General features: G+C 53.2%; 2 protein-coding genes across 2 annotated transcripts in view; both read left to right on the forward strand.

Moving 5' to 3' along the window:
* Pi3k21b (phosphatidylinositol 3-kinase regulatory subunit alpha) overlaps positions 1–27,127 on the forward strand; it is a 344,756-nt gene that overhangs the window by 38,803 nt on the left and 278,826 nt on the right. The window lies entirely within an intron of this gene.
* Positions 35–27,127, forward strand: part of Gfrl (Glial cell line-derived neurotrophic family receptor-like) — a 203,248-nt gene continuing 176,155 nt past the window's right edge. The window contains exons 1-2 of the mRNA XM_076895575.1: positions 35–111; positions 4,103–4,589. Of these exons, the coding sequence (XP_076751690.1) occupies positions 106–111; positions 4,103–4,589 (493 nt within the window). The 5' untranslated portion in view covers positions 35–105. The remainder of the gene's footprint in view (positions 112–4,102; positions 4,590–27,127) is intronic.

The following is a 27,127-nucleotide window of genomic DNA, read 5'->3' on the forward strand; positions in this document are numbered from 1 at the left end:
CCCCGTGTCGGTGTACCTAACGCGACGAAACAACGTTCCGATTGGCAGTGTGCATCGCGTAGCGAGCTTGCGCGGCGCATTGCACGGAGCTGCAGTCGAGTCATTATGCAGGTACCGGCTGTCACTTCTGCTCACCGTAACCGCAGGCCAACGTTGACTATCGCCGAGTTCCCTGTGCACCCTATGCGGCCCACTCCACGGTTTCGTCGCCCCGATACAGTGGTAGACCGCTGAATATATTACAGCTCGTTTAAACCTGATTTCTAATGCACCCTCCGAGTGTCACTGCGCCCGGCACTGATTCACGGAATTACCTGTACCGTTTCGTTCCCGTGGCCGTCTCGCGTCCCCTTATCTTCGCTCCGTCCGAGATCCTTAAGGAATCGATAGCAGCACCGACGTCCTCGATCAGACGTCGAGAAGTCATCGCGGTCGCGAAGCTGATATTTCAAACGAGCGTATCTACCTTGATTAGGGGGTGCATCGGAAGGGTAGACGGAGTTATTATACCGACGATGCTACTTTGTTCGTGGATAGGGTCGACGGTTCGGTTCCGATACGTTCGCGTGACGCTGGTGTTCGGTTGGCACGCGATTCGCCTGGTCTTCGCGCGGAAACTTCCTAAAACACGTGGACGTCGACGAAAGTGTAGGGAATCGGTATCGAGGCTGGTCTCTGTTAGATTGGAAATTTCACGGTGCTCGTATTCCGAAGAGTGGGACGGACTGTAGCAACAAAGGGTCATTGTAGAATCGTTCGTGACGTCAGATAGAATTTATTGCACGTAAATTTACGACCGTCCCGGTTGCATAATTTTTCGCTCCCTAGTCGTTCGATCGGTCGTAATTCACTAGTCGAACTGTAAGTCGTCGTACTCGTTCCTCGAGACCGCGAACAAGCCGTCAGGACGAAATCGGACCATGGAAGGTTGGCCACGATTCGACGCCGCCGATCGGATACTATATTCGTCGAAACTCGATCGAGCTCCATCGTTGTTATAAATAACGTAACTGCTGTTCGCGGTGTTGCATCGAATCGTTGAATTTCGGGAACTGCGGGACAGTATCGCGTGACTAACAGCTTTTCTGACCTTTGCGACGTTTTTTCGAGGCACCCGCGCACACCACAATTTCATCCGCAGTGTCCTCGAAATAAAAAGCACCGAATCTCAACCCCAAATCGGTCGTTCTCGAAGCAATCGAGGCGTTGCAACGTTATCGCGAGTCTCCCGCAACGACTTCTTCGTTATTTCTGCCACGAATTACACGACGATTAACGCAGAATAAGGCTCCGTTCAGGAGCTCTTTCCTGGTCGGCTGCGCGCGAACAACCTCGGTTGATTATTCGTATAAGTGCTGACTCGAGTTCCGCTGCAACTGACGTGGCTCGTTTGACCATCCGCGAACTTCTACTACTGTTGAATGTACTAGCTAGCCCGTCTGACTAGTGGCGCGCTCGTTCCACTGACTCCGGTTAACCTGTCTGACCAGCGATTCAGCTTCGTCAGTGAAACCTGTCGAACTTGCTGGTTGAACACCATGGATTATAGCTGACCGAAACAATGTGGATTCCTTCAATTTACCTAATTTATTATAGTTTATCGTTTTATACGAAACGCACCACCGCGTTGATCGGTCGATCGGCGACGAGTGTACTCGGGGAGCGAGCGGCTCGATCCAATTAAATAATTCCACGGTGCAGGCATAAAACTCGATTAATATTACATGTCAATATTAGACTGGTCCTATTTAACGGGACCAATTGAATCACGATTGTGGACAATCGTGGACGCGGACGGCCGCGTTTTTCCATCGATGGTCGGGAATATCAAATTTTCGGAACGTCGCGATGGGAATTGATAATACTGTTTGCCCCGGCATTATGCGGCGCATCTCGATCGTTCGTCGCCCCGCGAATTCCGGTAATCACCCCCGCTAATTGATAATGCTTGATTCACGAACGATAACGCGCGCGACTGTCGACGCCTCGCCTCGACTATCGCGGACCCACCCCTCGCGGAAGTCGCCCTCGTGGCCCCGTAACTTTTCCAATTCGTTCGCCATTCATATCCGTCGGGGAGATCCTTTAACGAGCCACTCACGATCCCTAACAACCGCTATCGTTTATTAAGATCTGCGCCCACCGCGAAACTACCAACGATGTGTCCGTGAAATTTTCATCGCGAACGCGACCCGGGTCGCCTCTGCGGCGATGAAAATTTCACGATCTCTCGTAGATCGACTACGATCTAGGCTTCGTCGCGGCTTCGAACGGATTCTCGATTCAAACGTTGCGGATTATAGCGGCCAACCCTTACCACCCAGCATAGCTTTGTAATTTTCGATACATCCACCTCTTAATTCACAAACGAGCAGAATTATTCAGCTTTAAAGAAGAGCGACGAATCCGTACGCGCGAGAGTATAAGGGTTAAGGGTCGCGAGAGTGTTGAGGGATGGACGGGGCCTGGCGGGTATTTCCGTGTAACCGACCTCGGGAAACCGAGGGAAACGAGGTCAGGAACGGCGCGTACGAGGAACGAGGGTCGTCGGATGGGCCGGTGGCTGGTCGAGCCGGCCGTTTTCCACCCCCAGGCCAGGGGGTGCTCCGTCGTTCGGGGTAACTCGGATCCGCTCGGACGTTGTCGCTTCCACGAACTGGAATCGTGTTACAACGACACGTACGCTCACGGCACGGACATACGCGCCGCGACAGCCCCTACGGGCGCACCGACGCCGGCACGTACACGACCGTCCAATAACTACAGCTGCCCGATATTGGACCAGGCTGAACTTACGAGCAAGTTACACGCAATGCATACGAGCGCGCCTATGCGATCGACCACGTGGTTGTAACGCGTACAGTTTCTTTCCTCGTTGATACGAGCACCATTCCTTTTACGCGGTTCCATTATATCACCCCACGGGATAACCAGTCGCGAGTACTATGAACGAGGAAATAAGAACCATGTTAATCAGCTAATTCACCGGTGTTATTATTTCACTGGGAGCAAAGAACCTCTCGCGTACCGATAGGAAACTGACGACTGAAAAAAACCGCAAACACGCAGGTTGATAGAGCCTGGGTGACCGGCGAGGGTTGCGTTCGCGAATGGGGAACGCGTATCGCGCGCGCACCCTCGAGACCAGAGCACAGGCAGGTGTACGTTCCCCTGCGAGCACCTGAGCGTCGCGTCACTGCGCGAGGGTGGGGTGGTAGAAGGGTGGTTTCGGGGTCTGCGCACACGGGCGAGCGTCAGCGTCGCGACGCGTCGCGTGCAAGGACACGTACGGCACGGGCACAGAGCCACGGGGCCAGAGAACGCCGGTGTCGGAGGCTTCGGAACGCGGGGAACGCGCACACTTTCGCGCAGAAACTATCGTGTGTAAGTTGCCGGGAGGTACGAGGGTGAGAGAGAGAGAGAGAGAGAGAGCAGGTAGAACGTTGGTTCGCAAGGGTAGGGGGCTAGCGGGTGTGGGGGTAGCCGCGCGGCCGTCGTTCGAACGCGGTGCGGTCGTCATTGGGCGTCGGGACGCCGTGGCGACGCGGTCTCGGCTCGGAAGCACGCTCGACTGGCGGGCACGCGCGCGCCAAGTGTGCGATTGACGCGGACACGAGGACCGAGTGCGCGACATTTGCCGCATCGTTTTCTGCAGCCACACTTTCTTCGCACACGAGAGTCACGCGTTACACTCGAGTTACCAACGCTCTCGCACGTCGAAGTCACCGGAAGTCGTGGGCATCGCGCGCGGTTGCACAGTGCGGATATACCCGGTCGTTTCGGGTCGCGGTGTTTTCTCGCGCGTGTGATCGATCGACGATTGCTCCTTCGAGCGGAGCAACGATCGGGTACAAGTTCGCGAGAGGCAGGAGGATGTTCGCCGCGTCGGGACGCGGCTGACGCCACGCGAGGCCAGCGGTTCTCCGAGATCCTCCGCGTCGACGACACCCCCTTGCGATCTTCCTTCGATTCGCTCGCGACTACCGCGGAATCGGTGGCGTCGCTCGCGAGACCGCGACTAGAATACAGTGTCGTATCGATCGCGATCCGAGGAGTCGTACGTAAGATTCGTAGGAAAGTGTGCGCGGTCGGATAACGCAAGAGAAGAAGGAATAGGAACGCGAATACGGGGAATAGAAGAGAGGAAGACGTGGATACGACGACTAGTGTTCGGGTTTGTTCGATCGGATCGAAGGTGGAGGAGACACCGCACGATGAGACGGACGACGAGAGGATGTCGCGCGGACGCCGCGGGATTCGTCTTAGTCGTCCGGGTGCTCGAACACCGGTGGCCCGCGTTACGAGCGTCGATGAGGAGCGCGTCGCGGCTGGATTGAACGCGAGCTCGGGGCAGCCGTCGATCCTGTACCATGATCTGATGGGACGAGTCATGTCACGTGTCGTCGGGACGCTGCTCGCGCGCTCGACGCTGCTGACGAGCGTCGCCGCGGCCCTCGTCGTGCTCTCCTGCTGCTGCAGATACGCCCGCGCCAGCGAGTTCCCTGAGAGAGAGTGTTGCGACCTGATATTCCCGATCCCGGAGCCAACCGGAAGATCCACGTCCGCGCCAACGCCAACGGGCAGAAGCGGTGAGTTTTATCCTCTCATTTCTTTCTTTTCCTGTCCACCACTGAAAATGGTACGCGTACGTGCGTATTTATATACATACTTTGTCTTTGCGTCCTGGAAACAAACATTCGTCAGAAATTGTTCGAAGGTGGTAACATCGTGGTCCGCGTCGTCGCGATCTAAGCAAGGTCAGGTTCGATAAGGAGTTCACTTTTGTTGACACTGGTTCGCCAACTGGAGCTTGATTCGTGAATAGGCGACAGTTCTTCGTTTCGCTCTCGAGCGTAATCATCGAAGTGGTATCCGCGCGTAGGTGCGCTCGTGTAATCCTTTCTCGCGATACTGGCTGGATTCCGTGCCATTTGTCACCGTGAATCGATCGTGCACGGAAACGGAAGCAGTGAAACCCGGTGCGGTATCGCGAAATATTCGACAAGTAAATACATATTCCGTGGAGGTTGTTTTCTTTGTGAAGGATCACTCGTTCCATCGGTGGTTTGATAGAACATTCCAGCGGCTGCTGCCGGGTGGGGGCTGGAAGGGAAGCCAATAATTGGACAGGAACCAATAACTGTACGTATAGCTTGACCGTATTTTGCTAGCCACCGAGCAGCTATTACAATTTCCGTGGAGGGACGAGCGGATTATTAATTCAATTAGGATCAGTTATTAATTCAACAACGACGGTTTATCGGCGCGAGGCGAATGCGGTGGTAATTTAAGTGGCGGAACAAGCGCGTAATCTACGCGAGGGGGCTTCGAGGTATCCCGTCGTCTTGGTCCTCGAATTCTTCGACGAGGAGATACGGGAAGGATAACCTGGGCGTCATCCGGCTTCATTTGCCGCTAATTAAACGGATGGGAGGGGGCGGAATTTTTGCGGCACGTATTAACCCTCGCTCCCGTCGCGGATGCTCGAACAAACATCGAACGAACCAGCGACGGCGGAGCTTTTCAACCGCGAAAACTCGCTCGAAAATATTCTCGAGGCTGCCTTCACGATCGATACCTTTAATTAACTCGAATTTATGGGCCACGCTCTTCTTTTCAAACCGGATGTTCGGTATTCATATTCGCGGATTATACGACCCGCTTGGAAGCTTCCATCCCCCGGCGGATTTTTCTTCCGATCCCTTTTTCATCGTTATATAATAAAGCATCGAGACTCGTTCGCTGTTAACGTTCGCTTTCTCCTCTTCCTTTCTGCTCGATTTAATTATACCGCTCCTTGTTTTCTTTCAAAACGCGCGAGCAACGCGCATCCCCTGTTCGATGGGAATTTTACACCCCACGCGATGTAATATCGTAATCCCTCGAGCGCAGCCTCGATTTTCGTCGCTGACGAGATCTTACGTTGAAAATCTATAGAAAAATATCCTGCTCCTCGTTATACTCTCCGTCGAATTCGTTCACCAGCGATGACAGCGTACGTGCGTGCAGTAAATCGTTATCGACGCAGGTCGTTATCCATCGTATCCACTGTTACACCAACAGAATGTCAAAGACTAATGGCTCGTGTACACGACAATTAATTGATACTTCGCACGGTACGCGGAACAGGAATAAATATCGCGTCGCTATCTACAGATCGTAGATCGACGTAGAACTTTCGATTCAGAACTTTTCAGCACGGTAAAAGTACCACCGTCGCTGTTGACGCACGACAAAGCGTAAACTTATCCTGGAAATATTTAGAAGCGAGGTTTTCCGCTAATCGAAGTAACACAGTTCAAAGTACATCGATCAATGGCGGCTATTTTCTCCGCTATCCTAAAGTCACGAGTGGCTCGGTAGTTTTAAATCAGCCCAGTTTCGAGACGGGTTAATGGAGACACTGGCACTTAGCGGGACACACGCGAGGGGTTGGCGTTGGTCGACGGTTGTCGTAGGAAGCGGTGTCTGCGGCCGTATCGGCCCTCGCACGGGATGAACTTCGATCGAGGTCGGCCACGATCGAAGGTTACCAGCCGCGACTATACCCAGACGGGGTAAGTTTCACCGTGGAAGTCATTTAAACCGGCCAGCCCAGCCTCGCCCCCGCGGCGAGAATTCCACGCTGGCGAAATACCGCGTACGTGCTCATAGAGCGTTAATAATGAAAGACGATCGGCTTGCTCGAGCTTTTCTACTCGAAGGCGGTCTCTTTTTGCACCACGGCGGAGGTCGAGGGTGAACCGTTTCCCGTGCATCGTTTTATTCCTCCGTGTTGCTCTGACGCTCGTCGCGGCGATCGAGTCGTTGTCGACGGGGGAAAGAAATCGGGATTTCTATCGATATTCCTCGTGGGAGTTCCGTAAGTGGTAGATTGGATTCGACTGGGGCCGTAACTTCGAGGAAGCGGGACGGTTAACTTGAACGTCGTAATCCGAGCGGAATAAAACCATATTCTTTATCGATCAAGAGGGAGGAGGGACGCGATTTTCGGTCCTCCCCAGAGCGCACTTTCGCAGCCGTGGGATCGATTAACCGGTCCGACTATCGTTCCGCCGTATAATGATCCGTAATTCGTATCAGAGCGCAGTCGATCGAGAACGAGACTCGAGTGGATCGCGGTTAGAGGGCGAAGCAGAGGGATGGAAAGGGGTGCGTTCGCCGCGGAACATCGAGGCACGAGAGCGCGCGGAACAGAAGGCGACAGCCCGTCGAGAAGGAATCCTTCTGCTCGGAAAGAGTAGTAAGAAAAAAAAAAAAGAAAGTAGAAGGAAGAAAACTACGAACGCGCGAGTGGCAGAAAGCTCTCGCGTCTGCTCGTTCGCCTAGGTTGCGTCCAAAGCGCGGGCAAAGATTTCCGCCAAGTGCCTCGCGAACGCCGCCGCGTTCCACGGCTCCTGACTTAAATGTCGCGTAGCCAAAGACCGCGGAAAGAAAGAGGAGAAAAAAGCGAAGAAGGAAGGAGGGAAGGAAGAGACACGCGGGCAGGGAGAGAAAGCGGGCCGCGCCCGGGAGAAAAAGAAGGCGCGCCACCGCGACCCACCCCCGGAGAAAGAGGAAAAAATAGGAGGGGCTGAGCGGGGGGCAACGAGAAGTGGCCCATTGACGTTAAATCGCACGGTGAGGCGCTTTTAAACGTCCTCGCTATTTTCATGCGACCTACTTTGCCAGCCGCACCGTAACGAGGTTGCTTTCGAATAAATTCGAAGGCACTCCGAGTCCTCTGGACCACCTCCGCTGGTTTATCCCATTGCGATTCCGCAATTTTCGTTTTAGGTGACCTACACCTATCGAGCGAGAGTCGTTGCTCGTTGAATGCACACCATTTACTCTCGTACTCGTTGTTGGAACAAACGTAAGGTGCGAACGAGATCGGTTTACTTAGCGTTTAATCAGTCGAGACACTTCTTCCGGAGGATACGTACGACGTTCGTCTATATCGGAGTTCACTTGGATGAGGGTTAATAAAATAACCCTTAATCGAACGTATTCTATTTCCGAAACGTATCTCATAGGTGATCCCATCTCCTGGGAAGCGAAACTCCGAATAGAATCCGTGTTTCTGGTTTTACACGAGAAACTCGTACAGCTCGAGGCGTACGAGGATATTTATAGCCTAGCGTGATTAATTAATCGCGGAAGAAAGATCGAATGCATCCTAGGTTACTATTTACGCCCGCGCAATCTGTTTCTCCCTCTGGACTATTTGTATCCACGGTTTTCGGCTGGAATCCGTTACTTCGAAAGTCGAACGCTAATTTTCCTGCGTGCTCGATTACCGTGCCGCTATTTAATTGCTTCGAAAAGGGGCAAAAAATCCGGCTACACGTACCTATCTTCCCTTTCGAAACTTCTTCCACGCTTTATATCATTGCTGGCGAATATTGTTTATCGCAAACTATCAGTTTGAACTGTTTATTAACACGAAAGCGTTCTAAAGTTTTGCACAGCCTTTGCGCGTGGATTTTCATAACCGAACGACGTCCTCGTCGAAACAAGTGGCACAAAGTCGGTACAAAAGTACACGTTCGAACGGTGGCGTTTGCACAGAGAAATCGGGTTCTCGCGTAGCCACGTCCAGCGGTTCCTTTCATCCTTTCGATATAGCGGGAATTGGATACGCGCGCGCATATTTTCGCGCTGCAATGCCATTAGTCAGGCCGGGGGTGGCTGCGATTTAAAAGAACGGGCCGATATCGCGGGGCGAAACGGTTCCGCGTCCCGGTATCGGACGGTTCAATTAAATTACGGAACAGTTTGATTTCCAGTTCCCCTCCCCCGTCCCCTGTAATTAATTATTCGGCGAAATTTCATTATTGGAAATAAATTCGAGTGTCATTGTTCGCTTTGATAGCGGCCGTTGCGTTCGTGCCGCGTAACGGCTCTTAACATACTGCGCTCGGCCGTATCGTAAAATTCCCCGGCGCGAGTTAGTGTATTAATTCATAGAGGAATATTTACAATTCGCCTCCCCCTTTTAGTTACGACCAGCCGCGATTGATTTCCCGCGGTAAATCAGGTTATCGGCTGGGAAATTTATGCGCACCGTTTTATTAATTCGCTAGCGCGTGTTCTCGACGCGCGTATGATTCTCCAGAAATTCGATTCCACTGCTTTTCGACTATTTCGTCAGATCGATTCGCGGCACAGAAATTGTTGTTCTCGCCAGGTGTCGATTCGTGGGAGCGAAATGTCGGAGATTCTATTTCGTTGGCTCGACCTCGTTTCCTTTGGTCCATCACCGTCCGAAGAATCCCCGTTATTACTACTTGTATCGCAAAGGGAACACCTTGAACCACGAGGATCCTCGTCAAAGAAATGATTAATTAATTGCTCGGCAACCACGGCCTCCTTGACCCAATACACACGTTTCCCTTTGAGCTCGACCCACCGCCGCGACCCTAATCACCGTAACGGATCGCGAAACCTTCTTGTTAGCCTTTCGATCGTAACCAGGACGCGCTTGTTCGTCCTCGAGTCTCCGCGATGTCCTCCCCGGTATTCGTCCCGTGAACGCTGCTTGGAATTTTCAATCATGGGTCCGTCGATTCCTAGAAAGGAGCGAGCTTGTCGAGGAAATACTAGGTTGAGGACAGGCTCGTATCGCGTGTTCCAACGTTCGCGCGTTCTTTTCGATTTTTTTTTTTATGGTTCCATGTTGATCCCCGTCGTTCTAACCGAGACGCTCTAGATATTCCATATTTTTACATCCCTCGCTGTTGCATCGAGGGTTACGACAGAGACGAGACCTCGTTCGTCGATATTATTACAGGTACGTCCTGGGAGCGAAGGGGATCGAAGCGACTCGATTTGATTAAGCGACCGTATTTGATTAATTCTCGATCTTGAAGACTTCCGCGGTTGTTAAACCCCCGGCACGCGGTAACCGGGACACGCTTTATACATATTTCACGGCGAATACCGAACGGAAAAACAAAGACAGCCTCCGGACGGTTAATCCCGGAAGTATTTGCTCTGTAGCCGCTCGAAATTAATTCCGCGATCGTTAATCACGCGGGATGACGTTTCGCGTGCACCGTGAGAGGAATTGACTTTCAGCGGCGTCCGCATTCCTTCCGCCGGTTTCTTGGCCGCCTCGCCGACGAACCGTATCCCATCCACGACCTTTTTCTCCCAGCTTCCTCGCCCAACAAGTGTTTACGTCCGCTCCGACGGGCTGAACTCTCGACACGAGTTCGACCTGCTAGCGTCCCCCGCGACTTTCTTACCCGGCTCGAGGCTCCCGTTGGAAACTTCCCTTTGGACGCTCCTGCAACAGGATTACCCGCGTTCCACCGGAACAATTCTTTTTACGCGCGCACGACTACCTATCGAAGGGATAACGAGATGGTAAAAAATGATAAAACCGAGAGATCCAACCGGTGCCTCTGATTTTTATCGCCCGTATAGCGTTCCACGGTTCCCTCTACGTGGAGACGGGGTAAAGCAGTTGCTGAAATATCAACCAAAATCCCGGCTGCTTCCTTTTTAATTAGACAGATTTCTGTCTCTTCGCAGCGCGAGGCGATCTCTTTTTTTTTCGCGGAGGGCGAAATTCGAATTAATTAACAGAAATGGGAAATTACACGGATCGCGTTTGACCCTGGCAGAGGGGTTGTTTCACCGAGGACCGCGCGGCCAGTGGAGTAGCGCGATGATGGCCAGGCGCTCGAGAGAGCGAGCGACCCCGGTGAAAGCGGAGGGTGCGTTGCGTAGAAAGTTTTTCTCCCTGCGTATTATGGCCTCAACCCTCTACTTTACATTCGTCAAATTTAAACGTCCTGCTCGTACCGAGCGATGGTCGCATGCGAGATTTATTCGTGCGCTCCTAGTTTTGAACGCGACAGCCGCATCTCCGTCCCCTCGTTTCGTCTGACACACGCGCGAGATATTTCCTGATCTTCCAGCCTCGCGGAGTTGATTTGTCGGGCATCGAATGCCTGTAATAAAGCACCGGAGAGCCGGTAGACGTAAGTGTCCGATGGGAAGAGGTAAATAACGTTCCGAGGAAACCAATATCGACGAGGTCCCCGAGTGTTGCGGAGACAAAAGTTTACTGCTCGACAACTCCAGTCTGCGAGTCGAGCCGCTGGCGAAAGTGTTTCGCACGGGAAGACGAGAGGGAACCGGCTCAGCTTCTACAACTGTCGTTGATCATCCGAGGGATATTACCAGCGGAAAAATTCCGTCCGTTCCCAGGCAAGGGTCGCGGCACCTCGCGTTTGTAAATCCGCTCGCGTAGTCCGCAGAAATGGATATTTATATAGGAATATTAATCCTCATCGTCGAGTTAAAGGGAGTAATTTCCCACTCCTCGGATCCTCCTCTGGCAATCCGATCGATTTATTACCGGTGTATTTCTGGCACAACAGCCGCGCTATTTATACGGTGTCTATTGTTCGACTCGCGGTAAAACGAGTGCAATTTTAATGGACTCCGCGCAGTAGTTACACGTAATTGCCCGCGCTTCCGGGAGGAATGATTCATAGACTCGACGGGGATAATCCTATCGCGCGAGGAGTAGCTCTCGCGAGAACATTCCGCTTTTTAAAACACCATCCTCGATGAAAATTCCCTGCTGAATTCTAATCTAGCCGTTCTCGTACCTCCGCAAGGACACCAGTCGGGAACGTAGTACGAGGGCGTGCGTGTATTTAACGTTACGGACAGGATCGAGGGTAAGGGCGAGCGAGAGTAGACGAATCGCGAAGTGCCGTTTTCACACGGCGTTCGCGATCGCTGTGAACTTGGCAGCGTTATTTACGAGGCATCAACGAACCGGGTAATCGAGTCGAACGGAAACTGGCTCTCCCGTTCGCTCGGCTGGGTCAGATTCGAGCGGTCGTAGCGGGCCAGGGATCGATCAGGCAGATTCGATCGAGATCGACAGCTCCTCTTTAAAACGGCGGCGATGGGCGGTGGCGTTTTAACAGCCGACGGGGCTACCAGCCCCCTCGTATATTATACCTACCCCCGGGGCTGGGAACGGAGATTGACAACGGATCTGATTCTGACCATTGTTCGCTGGATTTTGAAAACCATACCGTGAATTCAATACCTATTCCGGCTGCAACCAGCGTAAAATTAAAATCGTTGCTTTTTCCAACCGGCCTGCTTTTCCCCGACCTGTTATCGAGCGCTTTTCCGGCGGTGGCCGCGCGCGTTCCCATCGTCGAGCAGATGCCGCTACCCCTCTGCGCTGGAAACCCTCTGGACAGGGAAATCTGGGTGCCGCGAAACGGCCAATTTCGGACGTCGCCAGCGACGCGAAGTGTTCGCGAATCGCACAGCTCTACAGGTTGCACCGATTCAACCGCGATGAGTTAACTTCTGATATAATATTTATCGCGTACCTCGCTGGCACGATACTAAAATTCTACACGTTCCACTGAGAATTTTCTACAGTTCGAACCACGCTCGAATTCTCCCTAAACTCTTAAACTTCGTACCAGTCGTTACGATTCCTGTTTCATTGGACAACCGTCGCTCTGTCGCATAAATTGACGCGATTGTATCGTTTTTATTTAGACGTTAAGAACTTTCACATGACAGACATCGTACGAATTCAATAATTCCACTGTTCAACTAGGTCCTGGCTCGTAAACCGCGGCCGGAAGTCAGCCAGTCGCACCCCGCTTACGATCCATCGTTTCGCGCGGTGGATCACGAATGGTCGCGCGAACGTTCGAGGATAAGAAACGCGAGGGGTGGCGAAGGAACCACCCCTGGTGGAACGTTGGCTCGTAAACGAGGACTACCGAACGGGGAGTCTTCTTTTTTTCCTGTCGTTTTACGACGCTGGCGAAAACACGCGCAGAGAGAATCGAGCGTCGAGGGGTGATCGTTCGGCACGCGCAATCAACCCCTTCGCAGCGAGATCCGAAACGATTGCTCTTTACACGGGTGAGCAGGTTTCGGCTCGAACGCTCATCTCGCTTCAAAGAGACCGGTTGCTCGCGCAATGCAATTATTTTCACCTTCGAGCGGTGGTGCTCTTTGATTCGCGCGCACGGTTAAACGGAGCACTGGTTTCGCGGGGGTTTCCTCTTCTGTTTCGACGATTCCTCAAAGAGGCCGCCCGAAAAAGGGATCTCACTGGGATTAAAAAATAACGCCGAGGCGCGCCAAAGGAGGAGTCGCAGCGCGTGAACATCGCAAACGTGTCCCCGTTAATGGTGGAAACAACGCGATGGGGGTTGAAAGTCGGGGTGGGAAAAACAGCGCGAACTTCGCTAACGGGAGTAACAAGCGCAACGTCGCGCAAAGAAAGGGCGAGAGGACAGGGGACGGAGAATAACACCGGGTCGCAAGAAGACGTAATAATAATAATGCTGGCGCAAATGAAAATTCCGCGCGGGGTTTCTAATAACGCGTCTCCGAACGGTCCTAAGAAGCATCCTGCGAACTTCAACGGTGCATCAATTAACGCAGCGTTACCCGACGCTTTAATTTAAGACCGCGTTGCGTCGTGTCGTTCCAGCTGGAATTCGTTCGCTCGATGGTGATTTCGAGTTTCTCTGTTAATACGCGTTTCGAGGCCGAACGGGAGCATCGTCATAGGCGACTCGCGCTTCGAATCCTTTGATCGTCGAGCGGATAGAGGTTATCGGGTTTGTGGGTTAACGAAGGGATCAGCGCCGCGGAAAACAATGAAACCGTGACATTGGTCAAGCTCTGGATCAATCGACGCGATCGTCGTTGTTGCACGAGCACCGCGGAACCGTCGCAGTCGTCTAGCTGGTCCACGGTGCGAAACGCGTGCCACGGTATTTAAATAAATCCGCGAGCAAACAGGGTGTGAATATTCCTGCGCCTTTAACGGGACGCGTCGAGTACCGTGGCCGCCTTTGGCCGGTCGTGCGCGCAGCTTCTCTGAAATGCAATTAGCATCGCAATTATCGACACGAATAAACGATCGGGGCAAACATGCGCGCGCGAGTATATTTAATTAGCCGTTTCCCGATGGCCGAACTCCGCTCCCGGCTATTGTCAATTCCAGCGACGGTCGCGGGAATTTCTGCCTCGTCGACTTACCGCGTTTTCATTTCCCACCTTGCCCTAATTACCGCGCCCCGGTACCAGCGCCCTTTGCTATCTCTCGCTCCGCTACCCCCTGAAAATTCTCCGTCGCGGTCGCGGGACTCTATTAAGCTCGATTAAAAGCGTTCTTTTGTACACGTAGGATACACTCGGACGACAACACGAAGCGTATAAACAGAGGAACCTAGGGCGAGGATCAGGCAAAGTTAGAGTTAAATTGAAAAAAACTTCCGCGCCCTTTCTTCGTTTCCTGCTCGCATGAATTTTTCATACGTTCCCCGTTGCGAAACGAGGTAAGAGAGAATTAGAGGGGGATGAAAGTAGCCTCGCGACCCGAATTGACCGGTACAGTCTCGAGCGTTCGCGTTTCGGATACGAATGTTCGCCAGGGGAGAAGTCGGTTCCTCCTCGACGCGGAGCCCAGCGAATTATGAATTATATCCGAGGATTCGTGGGTAAGCACGGCGTAAACAGGGCGTAAATATCCGCAGCTCGGTTCGCCGGGACTTATCGAACGAGGCTACGACCTCGGTACACGCGCCGGCTATGTAACGCAATTACCCAGGGTGTCTGACGTGTTTGTGTAACAAGCGAGCCTCGGTGGTCGTCAGCACGCCCCGGCGACCCTCTGTATCTCGCGTCTTGATCTGCATACATCGACGCCAGCTGCATCAATAATATCTTTCCGACCAGCCGGGGCTCGTTTTGCGACCGGATTTAATAATCGATCATCGACACTCGCCCCTGCGTTCCAACGACCGCGGCGCGACTGAATATTTCAACCCGCGGCTCGCGTCCACGTTGTCCGACGCGGTTACGCGATCTCTAATTTAGCACAGTCGTCGACGTTTCCACTTTTCTATTCTTTCCCTTTTTTTTTCGTATCGATAGATCGACGATTCGCGTCACGATCCTGGCTCTCGTCAGGAGATACAAGTTTAACGCACTCGAAAATCGTCCGCTAAAAATGCTACTCCAACGTTCGTATGAAGTTCGTCTTGCTGTCTTTTTCGAGTCGTCGAACATGGTTTCGAACAGCTCTGTACGTAGAGTGGATAGCTTTCCGTAGCCGCGGGTTGTTTACGCGACGCAGTTACGTCCAGCTGGAAGGATTTGTGAAAATTGAACAATCCGCGGGAGCCGGATCGCCTCGCGTTATTGAAATTCCGTAGTTTATGCCGTCGATATCCCCGGAAGTCGGATTCCGTACAGGCGAGCAATTAAATCACGCGCGGCTGCTTTGAAATTTCGGAACGACCGCGGCGATTAACGACGCAGAAAGGCGCCCCGTAATCGGGGTGGCTTCCGCCTTGCGCGCGCGTTACGCTTCCGTTAATTGTTCACGCAACAACTCTCCTATCCTCCTGTTCCAACCGCGATGGATCTTCGTTTCTTGGGATTACAATATCGATTTCTTGCCATTTATTATTCGCATCGAAGCAACGAGTCGCGTTCGATTAAAACAGGGTCGCGAAGGGGTTGCAAGAGAGGTGCCTCGATCGTCGCTCGCAATTTCCAATCTACCTCGTGGTTGGGTTACGCGAGCCGCGTGCTGGGCCAGCGTGTCGGAAAGATTATCGAGGCTGGCGGTCGATTAAAATTCTGGTCCTGGGTGAACGCATCGTAACCGGCGCGTAATCGAGTTCGACGTCGAACTCGTATAAAGTCGCGAGCCGTTGTCGTCGAATAGCTGCAGCCAGCAGGCACGGAAAATTGCCAGGTGTAAGCGCCTTTGGAGGGGGCGCACCCGATGGATGGAAAGAAACGGAGAATATTCCCGTCGGACACGATAGGCAGGAAGTCGTGGAGGCCCCAGGGGTGGGTGGATGGCGGCCACGTTCCTACGCCAATGTTCGACACGAAAGCTTCGCGAACGAGCGCGTTCGCTGGCCTTATCGCGGAAAGGGTTGGCCTACCTTAACCCTTCGGCTCGGCAGATCTAATCGTGGCTGGTTTCCTCAGCCGGCTGCTCGTTCTCGTGCCGTTACCTCTTATATTCTTGGAACTTGGGGCCCCTCGTTTCACCTACCCTCGGATACCTTTCTCTCCTGCCAGCCGAACGCTCCGTGTCGCCGTTCTCCACGCGAATTTACGCGCGTCGATCGTTTCCAGACGGTAGCACGTATGGATAATGCGTTCGTCATCGAATTTCTGGTAGCCAAATCAGTGGTCCCAATCGAGAAAGTGGCGTTTGGGACGATTTGGCAGTTGTCCATCGACTTGTACCAATTTTACCCCGAGGAGACCACTTCTGTTGGGTCCTCAACGTCACGAGAGCGTGAAAAGGTAGCGCGAGAAAGGTGGGAGGGAATTTCCAGGACTCATTCTCCCCGTGGAGCGTTTCGAAGCTGATATTTTTCCGCCACCGTCCGCGCGTAATCGCCGGGGAATCATGGTTGACCGTTTACTGCCGACCGGGGAGCGAGGACCTCGCTCGATGACGACGAATTTGCACGCCACGCGACCGGTCTCACACGCGATTCCTCCGTTCCGAACATCGTTACCAAGTTCGACATGCGAACGGGAAATCAGTGGCCTCAAGTCCTCGCCGCCCCGTCTATCGGTGGAATGCGTTTACGCGCGACCGCCACGCGACTACGCACGCGTCTATGGCCGCTCGTAAAGGCGCGGAAAGCGCCTCCATTTAATTTTAATCCCTCGATTTATCGTCGCTATAAATTCGAGGAGGTTTGTCGTTCGCGAGTATCGCGATTCTAATGCGATTCACTTGCGAGAGGGATCGCTCGATGGTTGCGTACGATGGCCAACGATGACTGCGTTTATTTACTTTTATAGAAATTCTGGTACAAATCGCTACCGTGGTGGTATTTCCATTTTTAATGTCCGCGCGATCGCACGCGATGCGGCTCTGAACTCGACCACCCTCGCGAGGAACCCGCCCAGCCGGGGCGAGCGCACGCGAAACGAAAGTGAAAACGTCGCTGCAACTGCCCCGTGCAACGCGGTCGATCGCTTCGACTCGGTTGTTTAATGCAAAATGCGAGCCGTTATTCACGGCGGGCTCTTTCGAGACGCGTTGCTTCAAGCGGCACGATTCGTTCTCGATTGGCTGGCCGTAGGTTTAACGGCACGTAAGAGGGAAACGTAGGACCGTAGGCTGTCCCTACCGGCGCAGGGAACGCATTTCGAATTCCGTTTCGCAGTGGCCACGCCGCAGAGGCCGCGGCGCTCTGTAATTTAGAACACACGTGCTCGTTGTACGTGCCCGTTATCAGCCGTCAGGTATGCATTAGACCAAACGCGAACGCCTGTTGGCAAACAGAAACGTAGCGCATCGTGGATATATGAAAAATTGCATTATTCAGAGAGGCGATCAGAGTCGCACTGTACGCGTACCGCTGGTCCGAGCCTACTCGCACGCCTTCGATCGTGGAGCGAGAAACGCGCGTGTTTCCGTTTCCATTCGTTACCTACGCCGCCTTTCTCGATTCCAGATGAACACCGTTAAACACCCGTTCGATTCGCGTTCCCCTCTTCCCGTGAAATTTTTTTCCTGACGCCGCGCTCGGTCGAAAATTTACAGGCGCCCGTTATTTATATTTCGCGAGCAGCCTCGCGCGGCTGTTCGCCAGCAATTTTTCGGCCGTACGGGAGGAAAACAATTCCACGGAAATTTACACATTTTTCTACCTCATCTCGCGCACCCCCTCGCGCGTACCGCCGCGCGCCACCCTCTCCGTTCCTTCGACGAGCTTTTTACTCGCCAGTCAGAACGGCGCGGGTGTTTTCAGGTCCGCCATAAAATGGCTGGCTCGTTGTAAAAACGCTGGGACCCGGTTAACAATTATTCGGTGGTTTCTGGTTTTTTAGTTATTCCGTTTTAATTAATTCTTGTTAGCGTTGCGGTTATCGCGGCGGTATTGTATCGGTGCGCTCTCCTCTCGCTCGTTCCCCAGCTGTATCCTCCTCTGTGGAATAATACAGAGGCGCGCGCTGTAGTCAATGATAAATTCATCCCTTCGCGCGCCGCCCTCTTCTTCCTTTCATCGGGTTCGTTCGATTCGTTTAAATTATCGAGCCGCTCGGTCGCGCGCGTGCTTTTAAATAAAGCAACGCGACGCGTTGCCCGTTGCCTCGTCGCGAGCAGGTTCGTAATTAATTAAACGCGAAACCGAGTGGCCGCGGTGAACCGTGCGCGCGAAAAAAATACATCAAACGCGCGCTCCTCTCGCTCGACTCGCCGCGTAGACAACACCGCGACGCAACCGGTGTCCCGATAACTTATCGTTTCGTAATTCGGCGTACGATCGCGGATACTGGACTCCGCTGGCTAATCGCGAAGTTAATACCTCGCTCGACTCGCGTCCCCGTTCGCAGCTATAAATTTCTCCACCCGCGGACGAGTCTCAGGTGCGCTCGGATATTATAAATAATCCTCGAGCGGATTAGCGTATTCCCAAAATGCTTCGCGGTGTACGCGATCGGTTTCCTCGAACTCCGTATCGCGGTCGAGGCTGGCGATAATTAACAAAACACGCGATCGTAAACGTGTAAATTTCATTCGAGTCCCCGCGAGCTCGACTCGCACGGGTGCAACGCGCGTTAAGCTCTCGAATGGCGAAACTGGATCCAGAAGTTCCGTCGCGGCTCGCTCGACCTCGCAGGATCCACGCTCGATCATCGGCGAATCATAGCGGAAACGATCAATTTCCATCAATACTCGTAACACTCGAGTTCCGCGAACTTCCAGCCAGTAATACCGCGACGACCCAGATAGAAACCGGGGGTGGTTGTCGAGCGACAGAGAACACCCTCGTTCACGGTGTCCGCGCGCATTCAACGCTCGTCCGCGAGGCGTGCGATGGCGCTTAGGCCGGATTTACGAATTACAGGAGTTCAAGTGGGCAAGCGGCGAGCCGTAGGGAGCCCTGGATAATAAAAGCTCCGCGTTGTTCTTCGGTTAATTCGACGTTACAGCCACCCCAGCTACCCTCTGGCCACCGTTCAGCTCTTTAACAGCGGCTTCGCGACGGATTACCGCTGCGAAAAGAGATGGAATGCAAATAAAATTAAGCCACCTCACTCTGCTTCCTCCACTCGTTGCCCTGCCCACCGGATAGAAAACAAGGGTGGCAACCGTGCCGGGAATTAGCCCTTCGAGTAAGTTTGTTTCGACACCGATCCATGTCAGGGGCATGGCGCGACGCCAGGCCTTCTCAGACACCGACGCAATTAGCCGAGGCTTCGTTTTGACGAGCCTCCACGCCGGATGCTCTCGGTCGACGTTCAATTCAGGCTTAACGGCGCCGTTCTTGGCGCTACCACCCCTCTTCTGCGACCCTATTCGAGCGCCTCTGCTCGCAACCGTTTGGACTCTCGAAATCGTGTCGACGTTCGTTCGTCGTTCGAAGGCAATTGCCGCGTCGATTTGTCTTGGTCGAGCCTCGTGAACAAGATCGTCACGATGTTCGAAGTGCTCGAAGGAACTGTTACTTCGTCGTGAACGCGAGCGGAATAGACGCTCGACCTCAAAGCGCGAACCAGCGGGGAAAACGTGGGACAGGACGGGTCGATCGATGCCCCGCGCGAAACGGAGGTCACGAGAATCCGTCGTTTCGCGTATAATTTCGCCGCGGGGATACGAAACAACGGCTCGATAAAAGTGGACAGTCTGGGCAGGTAGTCGCTGACGGATGAGCGTCTTACGCGAACCGACACCCTTTGATCATCGACCCTTTCGCCGATCGCCCCTTCGAGGACTCGATCTCGAATCTTTTCGCCCGTTCGATCCGTCTCGATTCATCGACGTCGAACCGTTCCTCCGAGTGTTCGCAGAGTGGAAGATGGTCGCCACTGGCCGTTGTTCGTTCGACCGTTTCGAGAGGGGTTGGATCGAATCCCTGGGGTGGTCTCTGTTTCGTGCTTTGGGGAGCTTTTTATTGGATTAAACGATTAACGATCGACATCCGTTTTTATCGAACGTGAACGCTTGGAAGTGAATCCTGACCAGTTGGAAAAATGCTTTTGAGAATTCACGGGTGGGACGGAAATTCTTCTTGCGCTCCTCGAGCGTGGCGGGTCAGAGAATTCGACAAGTTTCCCTGGTCCCTTCGAATACAGCATGAATATGGCGCACGGTACCGTTCCAGTTTTATTGTCCTTCGTAATGAAGGGGACCAAGGGAAATCGTACTCCTTCGAGATGAAAGAACCTGGGAAGGATGTCAAGGAGAGTCGAGAAAAGTGGAAGGGTCCTGGACAGCGATGAGAGAGGAAAGAAACGAGGGAAACTGGTTCACCCTCTGCCCTGGGAAACAACTCAGTCGTGTATACGTTTAGTCTCTGTTCGATTTTCGTCCGGAGAGCGAGGAATCCGTGACTGGCTAGTAAATAAAGAACAGAACCGACTCGTCGCTCGCTTTCGCGGTCCATCCGAGTGTCTCCGTGGTTCCTCGTCCTTTCCGTTTTACGCCAGATAGAAAAAAATGCGACCAGGCGAACCCCACCGATCGTTTCCCGCATCTCGTAAAAGTTCAGCTTCCCTTCGCGGTCAGAATCTCGATTACGCTCGACCGCAAACACGGCTGAGGTTTAAAGTGGAATCCCCGGAAGATCGATTCCTCGCGTTTCGATTCTCCCCTCGCGCCAGGAACCAACTCGACCGGGTTGCGCTTCTCGCGAGCGTCGAAAGCGACGCGAAATCCGATCCCAGTGAACAGTCGTCGCAATGATCTTTCCCCGCGATCCAGCAAGTTTGACGGCCACTTGCTCGCGATCGAACTTCGACTACGAAAGGGCGCGTCGAGGGGAAGGTCGAGGGAAACTCGGTCCCGTCGAATGAAAAGGGGAAGGTTGAATTTTCAACTGGAACTCTCTCCACGGTCCTTTCGTGTCAGACTACAAAGATAGAAGACAGAGAACTGGGGAGATAGCGAGAGAGAGAGGGAGAGAGAGAGAGAGAGAGAGAGATCTGTTCAATTTTGTATCGCGACAAGTTGCGAGGTCGCGTTAAATAAGCATTCGCTCGGAGCAGCCGCGCTTCGTCGTTTTCGAATGGAATTTGCAGAGGGGCGCGCCGCGTAATGGAGCTTACCGGGTGAAATCCTGTTTTCGCTGGGCTAACCCGAGTCGCGACTGCGACGGTTCTCCAGGAAGCGTAACGCGGAGCGCGGCCAAGACTCGCTCCCGAGGCTTACGTCGCAAGTTTTCCCCGGCCACGTCCAACGGTGTTTTCTTTGCCGGCTGTTTCTCCGTCTTCGGTCCTCCGTCGATCGTAGACGCGCATTAGAAATGCATCGACGCGCACGCGAGCGTTTCTTCGAACGAGGAACGAGCTGGTCCCGCGGGAAGCATTCTTGTTTCCTGGTCGATCGTCCAATTAAACCGCGCCGCCACAGCCTGTGGGGGCAATTTTCGAAACGAATCGCCGTCGTTCTTCTCGCGGAACGATCGACGCGATGCCGCGTCCACGTCGAATCGAGACCTTTTCAACAACTTGGATATGCTGAATACATTTCTGTAGCGACTGTGCTATAAAATATCCACGTGTTCACCGTAATTAGTGGTTATTAATAATAAACGACAGTGGAGGGTAATAAGGGTAATTAAAAACATGGGAACCAGCGGGAATTACCATTCCATTGTCCCGTAAGAATGGAGCCAGAAGGCTGGTACGTATCTAAATACGAGAAACCGGAACGGCGACCCGACTTAACCCGGAAGTTGCTCGACGGTAGGCGGCACTGTTTTCTTTGGCAGTAGTTTAACTTGCCAGGCCTCGCGCGCAAGGACTCGGAGAGCAACGATTCGCATTAAGGCTGCATCCCCTCGCGCTAATCCGACCTGTTATTCCCGGGACTTTAGACGGGGGACAAGCCTCGAACTAACCTAACCCAACTTGCGGCCGCGTCCGCGCGATTGAACCGGTGACGCGTCGGCCAGGCCCAATGAAATATGCATCGGTTCTGTAACGTCCGCTTCCGGCTGCTAATTACCGGTGAAAACAGCCGGCAAAAAACTCTGCTTGCCCGACACCGCCTGCTCGACCGCTTCTTTTTGTCCGTCCACCCTTTGACCCCCATCTCTCTCTCTCTCTCTCTCTCTTTCTCTCGACCCTTTTGCCTGCGAAGCGAGTGGATGCGAAACAGGGAGGCCTGTTTAATTCGTTTACCTCGACACCGTACGCTTTCCTTCAGGGTTCGATAATTCCTATCTGAATGCGGATTTTTTCCAACACGCTGCAGCGGTCAATGGATTTTTCAGCCATGCTTCTCTTTCAAACCCCCCCTTTGAAATATTAATTTCGCCTCGCGAATGGCTGAAAGTTGACGCGGAATATTTTCGTAGAATTTTTCCCAGGCGAAGTTCGAACCGGTGAGGACGGCGAAAGGTTCACCCCTTTTAGGAATTCACGCGGGGGAATCTTTGCAGCGAGCGAACGGAGTGCGCGAAACGCGGGAAAGTTCGTTCGTCGCGGCGTTTTCTCATCGAGGACATCGCTGACGAATGGCGACCGTGCCGGCGTAGAGTTCGAGCGTCTGAAAATTTCAAAACGCGCCATCGGGAACCGCGTTCGACTTTGACGAATACGTCCCCGTATTTATCCCGTTGGAAAGTTCCCTGACGTTTCCCTCTCGCTCGCTTCAGCTTCTTCGTTGTTTCTCTAAACAGCTTTCGCTCGACTACGAATGCATTACCGAATCCTGCGACAAAGTACGAATCGATCCCTCTTCTTTTCACCCCGTCTTGTTCTCATTCGAAGGACACTCGATCCAAGTTCATTTACTTCGCGACTGCTCGAGTGGCAGTCGTACCTCGCGTAGGAGACGCGAAGCGAATTATACATCGACTGCGCCGCGACTTCCGGCTGCTAATTAGCGAGGAAGACGACGCCTGAAGAACGGCCCCTTTGTTTTCCTCTGTTCGCCAGGACACAATGTAATCGAAGCCACGGTGGAAAACTTGGATCTGTAATTTCGAAGTAAAGTCCCTCACTCGAACAGTGTCGCGAGCGGCTGATTAAAGCCAGCTTCGATCGCTCTCCATAAACATTCGAACGTAAATCGACGGATAAATTGGGCCGCGAGCGCGGTCGATCGAGCGGATTTGCCTGGACGTTGACGAACGATCGGCGATTCCCTGCTCGATGGCGAAAGCGCGGCGGTTTTAAAAGAGGCGAAACGTTATTTGCCTCGGACGCGAGGGTCGTTCGTCTCTTCGGAAGAGATCACCGGGACGCGCGCGGCCCGCGGAGGAAGGAAACCCTACCACGACGACGAGGATCTTTACGTGTCTTGACCATAGAAACGGTACAATGGCCGCTGCCAAACAACCGCTCGTAACTCGCGACCAGATAAAGGGAATATATACCGCCTCCCCTTTCTCTCCTATCTCGCCGCTCCTCGCTTTTGACCCTGTTTCCGGTATGGAAGCTTCTTTCTATCCGGGGCCTCGTTCGCTGCCAGGATATCGCTGAAACGTGCCTAGAAACGAGTCAGCCACCGTTTCGGGAACCGGGGCTGCTTCGTGATGCTTTTTCTAACCTGCCTCGACGACGACGATCTATGTACCTTCACCTTGTCTTATCAATTTTTGAAGATCAGGAAGGGTTTTGATTTATTTCTTGTATCCGTGGTAGTCTCTTACTCTCGTCTGACTTACTTTAAGTTGTACTACTTTGGGAAGAGATGGTTGCAACTCGACGAATTTGGTGGAATAGTCTAAATAGGGGTAGCTACGTCTGATTAGTGGCAAGGTTATTCTACTAGAGTTTTACTTTTACTGAGACTGGAAACATTTTTCGACTGCGATAATCGCGAATGTAAGGAGGTTCGTTTTACGAGATTCGAAGCCAGGGTGATCCGTCGACTCGTTCCTCGGGTCAGTACCCATTTACGAGGCTTTCTTGCGCGCCGATATAAAGTTCACGTGCGAGCATCCCCTGGCGAGCGAGCCGCGGACGGTCTAATGTTTTATTCGTCGAAACAAGCCAATTTCGCCAGCCAGGGAGCATCCTACTTCGTCCAATTGCCCTTATTAAATTTCCTCCCCTTCGCGAGTTAACGTCCACGCTCGAAATCTCGCGACCAACGAGCCCGCGTCCCGCGACGGCCGCCCTCGGTTGGAAATTTCCACGCCTCGTCGAATCGAATCGTCGCGCTCCTCTTCCCTAAGCAGCCGCGCTGAATTTAAACAGAAATATCCGTCGCGTCGATCCTCGTCGTCAGGCGCTTGGAAATTCGATTCGATCGACGTGACAGCTTCAAATTTCGTGACTGTGGACGCGACGTCGCGAGAGAAGGGGTGGTTTGGGACCGCGGAATCGTGGGAAGGGTGACGGCTGCCGGGTAGACGCGATAAATTTCGTAGGACTTTTACGGGCAGGCCCTCGCTCGAGTCGTGGGCCGCCCTTACGCTCAGGATCCACAGGCTTTATCGGCAGTTTGACAAGTTTCACGGCCACGGGGTGGTTTTACGCGGCGGAGCAATAAACGGCCGCGAACGGAGATAAGACAAAGCAGCGCAAGTCGGCAGCAGAATTACCAGGGATCCTGCGGATGTATCACCCCGCGATATTTCTAAGAACTGTGTAGGTTCTCGTAGAAATTCTGCGCTACTTAGGGTAACTACGAATGGGGAAGTCTCGAAGGACTTGTCTCCCCCTGATCTACCCCTTTGGACAGCACCATCAGAAAGTCTGTTTCGAATCGAATCAACTTCGAACCTGAGTACTCAGCAACCATCGACTGTACCATACACAACAGCAACGTTCTCTTTCAGCGGATCATTAAAGATTCCCGTGGTCATCAGGTTTTAACGAGCGACCCCAGCGTATTTTCTTTCCCACCGCGCTAATTGAAACCGCTCTTTAACTCTGCGCGTGGCGCCGTGGGGAGGCTTGTTTGAAACCGCGCGAAAAGGTGACAAAGTTAACGCCCGGCTGGCCTTCCGGACAGGATTTTCGGGGAATTCAATTGTTCGCGGGGGAGCAATTAGGCGGTCGGGAGCCGTTGATATTTCGTAGCCCTCGAGCTTTATCCAGGCTCTTCCCAGCCGCACGCTCGACGCCGTGTCACCGTTCGCGCGGCTTCGTAACGCGTTAACCTCGCAGAGGGTGTGCATTATGCGGCGGTGGTTATTGCCGCGCGCGTGTAACACAGTCGCGAGCGCTAAACCCGCCTGTTTTTATTGCGCTCCTCGCCTTGGCGCGGCGCGTAACCGCCGAACAAACGCAACGCGACGCACCCCCCGCGTTATCTTTGATGTTCCCGCTGGTTCATCGTGACATAATAGTCGACGGGAGGATCGCGAGCGAGAGGGTTTTTTTTCTGGGGTTGCACGCGTCTGGCGAACGACGCGTCGGAGGGTTGAAAGCTTTTCAATGGCCTCTAGCGAGTTTTATTCCACTCCCAACGTCGCGGCGAACAGCGGGTCTTTTGCGACTCTGTCGAGGAATTATTTCTAGAATACATTATCGAGAAGGATTCGAGAGGACTCGGAAGTTCGTCCCGGAGAATGCAGCCGGCTGCATTTGGGACGCGTGTCGGGTCTCAAAGCCGTGGTAGTTGGAGAATTTCCTCCTCGTGCTCGCCTTAGGCTCGCGACCATAGAATTCCATGTATTTCGCGTATTCCAACGGCGCAGCGTGGCCTCTCGAAAAAAGCTAGCTAGGGCGAGGGAAAAGGCGCTAAGCAAGAGGCTTCAGTCATCAGAAGCGGATCCCACGTCGACGTGTTTTGCATGCATGCAGTCGCAGGAGCCAGGGAAGTGCTCGGCGCTCCTTTGAATCGCGCACGAGAAAGTACGTATACGTGGACTTTGGGAACGTGTTCGATGAAATAGCTGCAGAGGAGGAAGGTGAACGCGTCCTCGCGGTCGCTCGCACCCGGTGCCGTGTCGGAAAGGGTACAAATCGCGTCTCAGGGGGCAGAGTACCGGCCGATGTCCCAGGAAACAAAGAAGGATTAAGGGTTTCCGTGTCAGCCGGGGGGTTGGCCGTCGAATCAGCATGCGGGATCCTACGGCTGGTTATTATTCGCCGTGGAATTACATTGATTTACGCTCGTTATTCGTCATCGTCGCCGCTACTAACAAACTCGGATGTTTTACAATAGACTAAATGACGCGCTTCATCCACCGTCCATTTGATATCGCGTTCGAACGGCGAACGAGCTGCCGGCACGGATCGCTTCATTTGCCCTGAATTATGTCCGGACATAATTTCGTTTCGAAACGCGTCACGCCTGTCGCGACAACGCTCGCGTGCGATTCGCGATACGGTCGTAACGTGCTGGTGAAAAAACGCTCGACGTTGGAACAGACGATGGTCCTTGCGTTCCAGGACAATCGGGTGTTGGTCCGTGGCTTGATATTCGCGAGCATTTCGAGACGATCTCGCGTGCAATCGGCACAAATGGAGGAGAGAGACTTCAGAGATGGATGGACGCGTAGTTAAGCAACAATTGGTACCGCGAACGAGTAACCGTGGCTCGATCGAAACGACATTTATGGCGGGGTCGCCGGATAATCGAGCCTGGAACGCGGATGACCGACACGCGAACGCGTTCGAATTAATTCGAACGAACCTGCCGGTGGCTCCTGCGGCGGCGATACGGTTTTATTTCGCGGCGGTGAATAAAATAATATTTTGACGGGCGGGCTCGCGTAAGCCGAAATAATTAAATTCTACCGGGCCGAGCAGAAATCGCGACTGAAATTAATTCCCAGCCGGGCGTTCGTTCGCGCTTCATGCCTGGTGCTCGATTTACACTCCTCCACCCCCTCCAAAAATATCGCTCGACGCCACCCACCGTACTGCCCCCGACGGCATAATAACGCGATATTCATTAGCGTCGCGTTGCTCGCTACTCGCGTGCCCGTAATTCCCGTCTCGTATAACCAAAATTATACAGGCCATTCCGTGCTTACGCTCTCAACGACTTGGCAAATTTTCTTATTGCCGTTCCCCTAATTCCTACGGTGGGGAACCGGCGTCAGTGCGGTTGAACACGTTCTCGAACAGTTCGAGCGAGCTGAGCGAGACGGGAACACCACGCAGAGTAAATTTGAATTTACCAGGATTGTTCGCGACAGACTGGAAGTCTCGCGAGAGGAGAGGCTGCTCGAAG

The sequence above is a fragment of the Xylocopa sonorina genome, chromosome 5 (assembly GCF_050948175.1).
Source record: "Xylocopa sonorina isolate GNS202 chromosome 5, iyXylSono1_principal, whole genome shotgun sequence".
NCBI classification, from domain to species: Eukaryota; Metazoa; Arthropoda; class Insecta; order Hymenoptera; family Apidae; genus Xylocopa; species Xylocopa sonorina.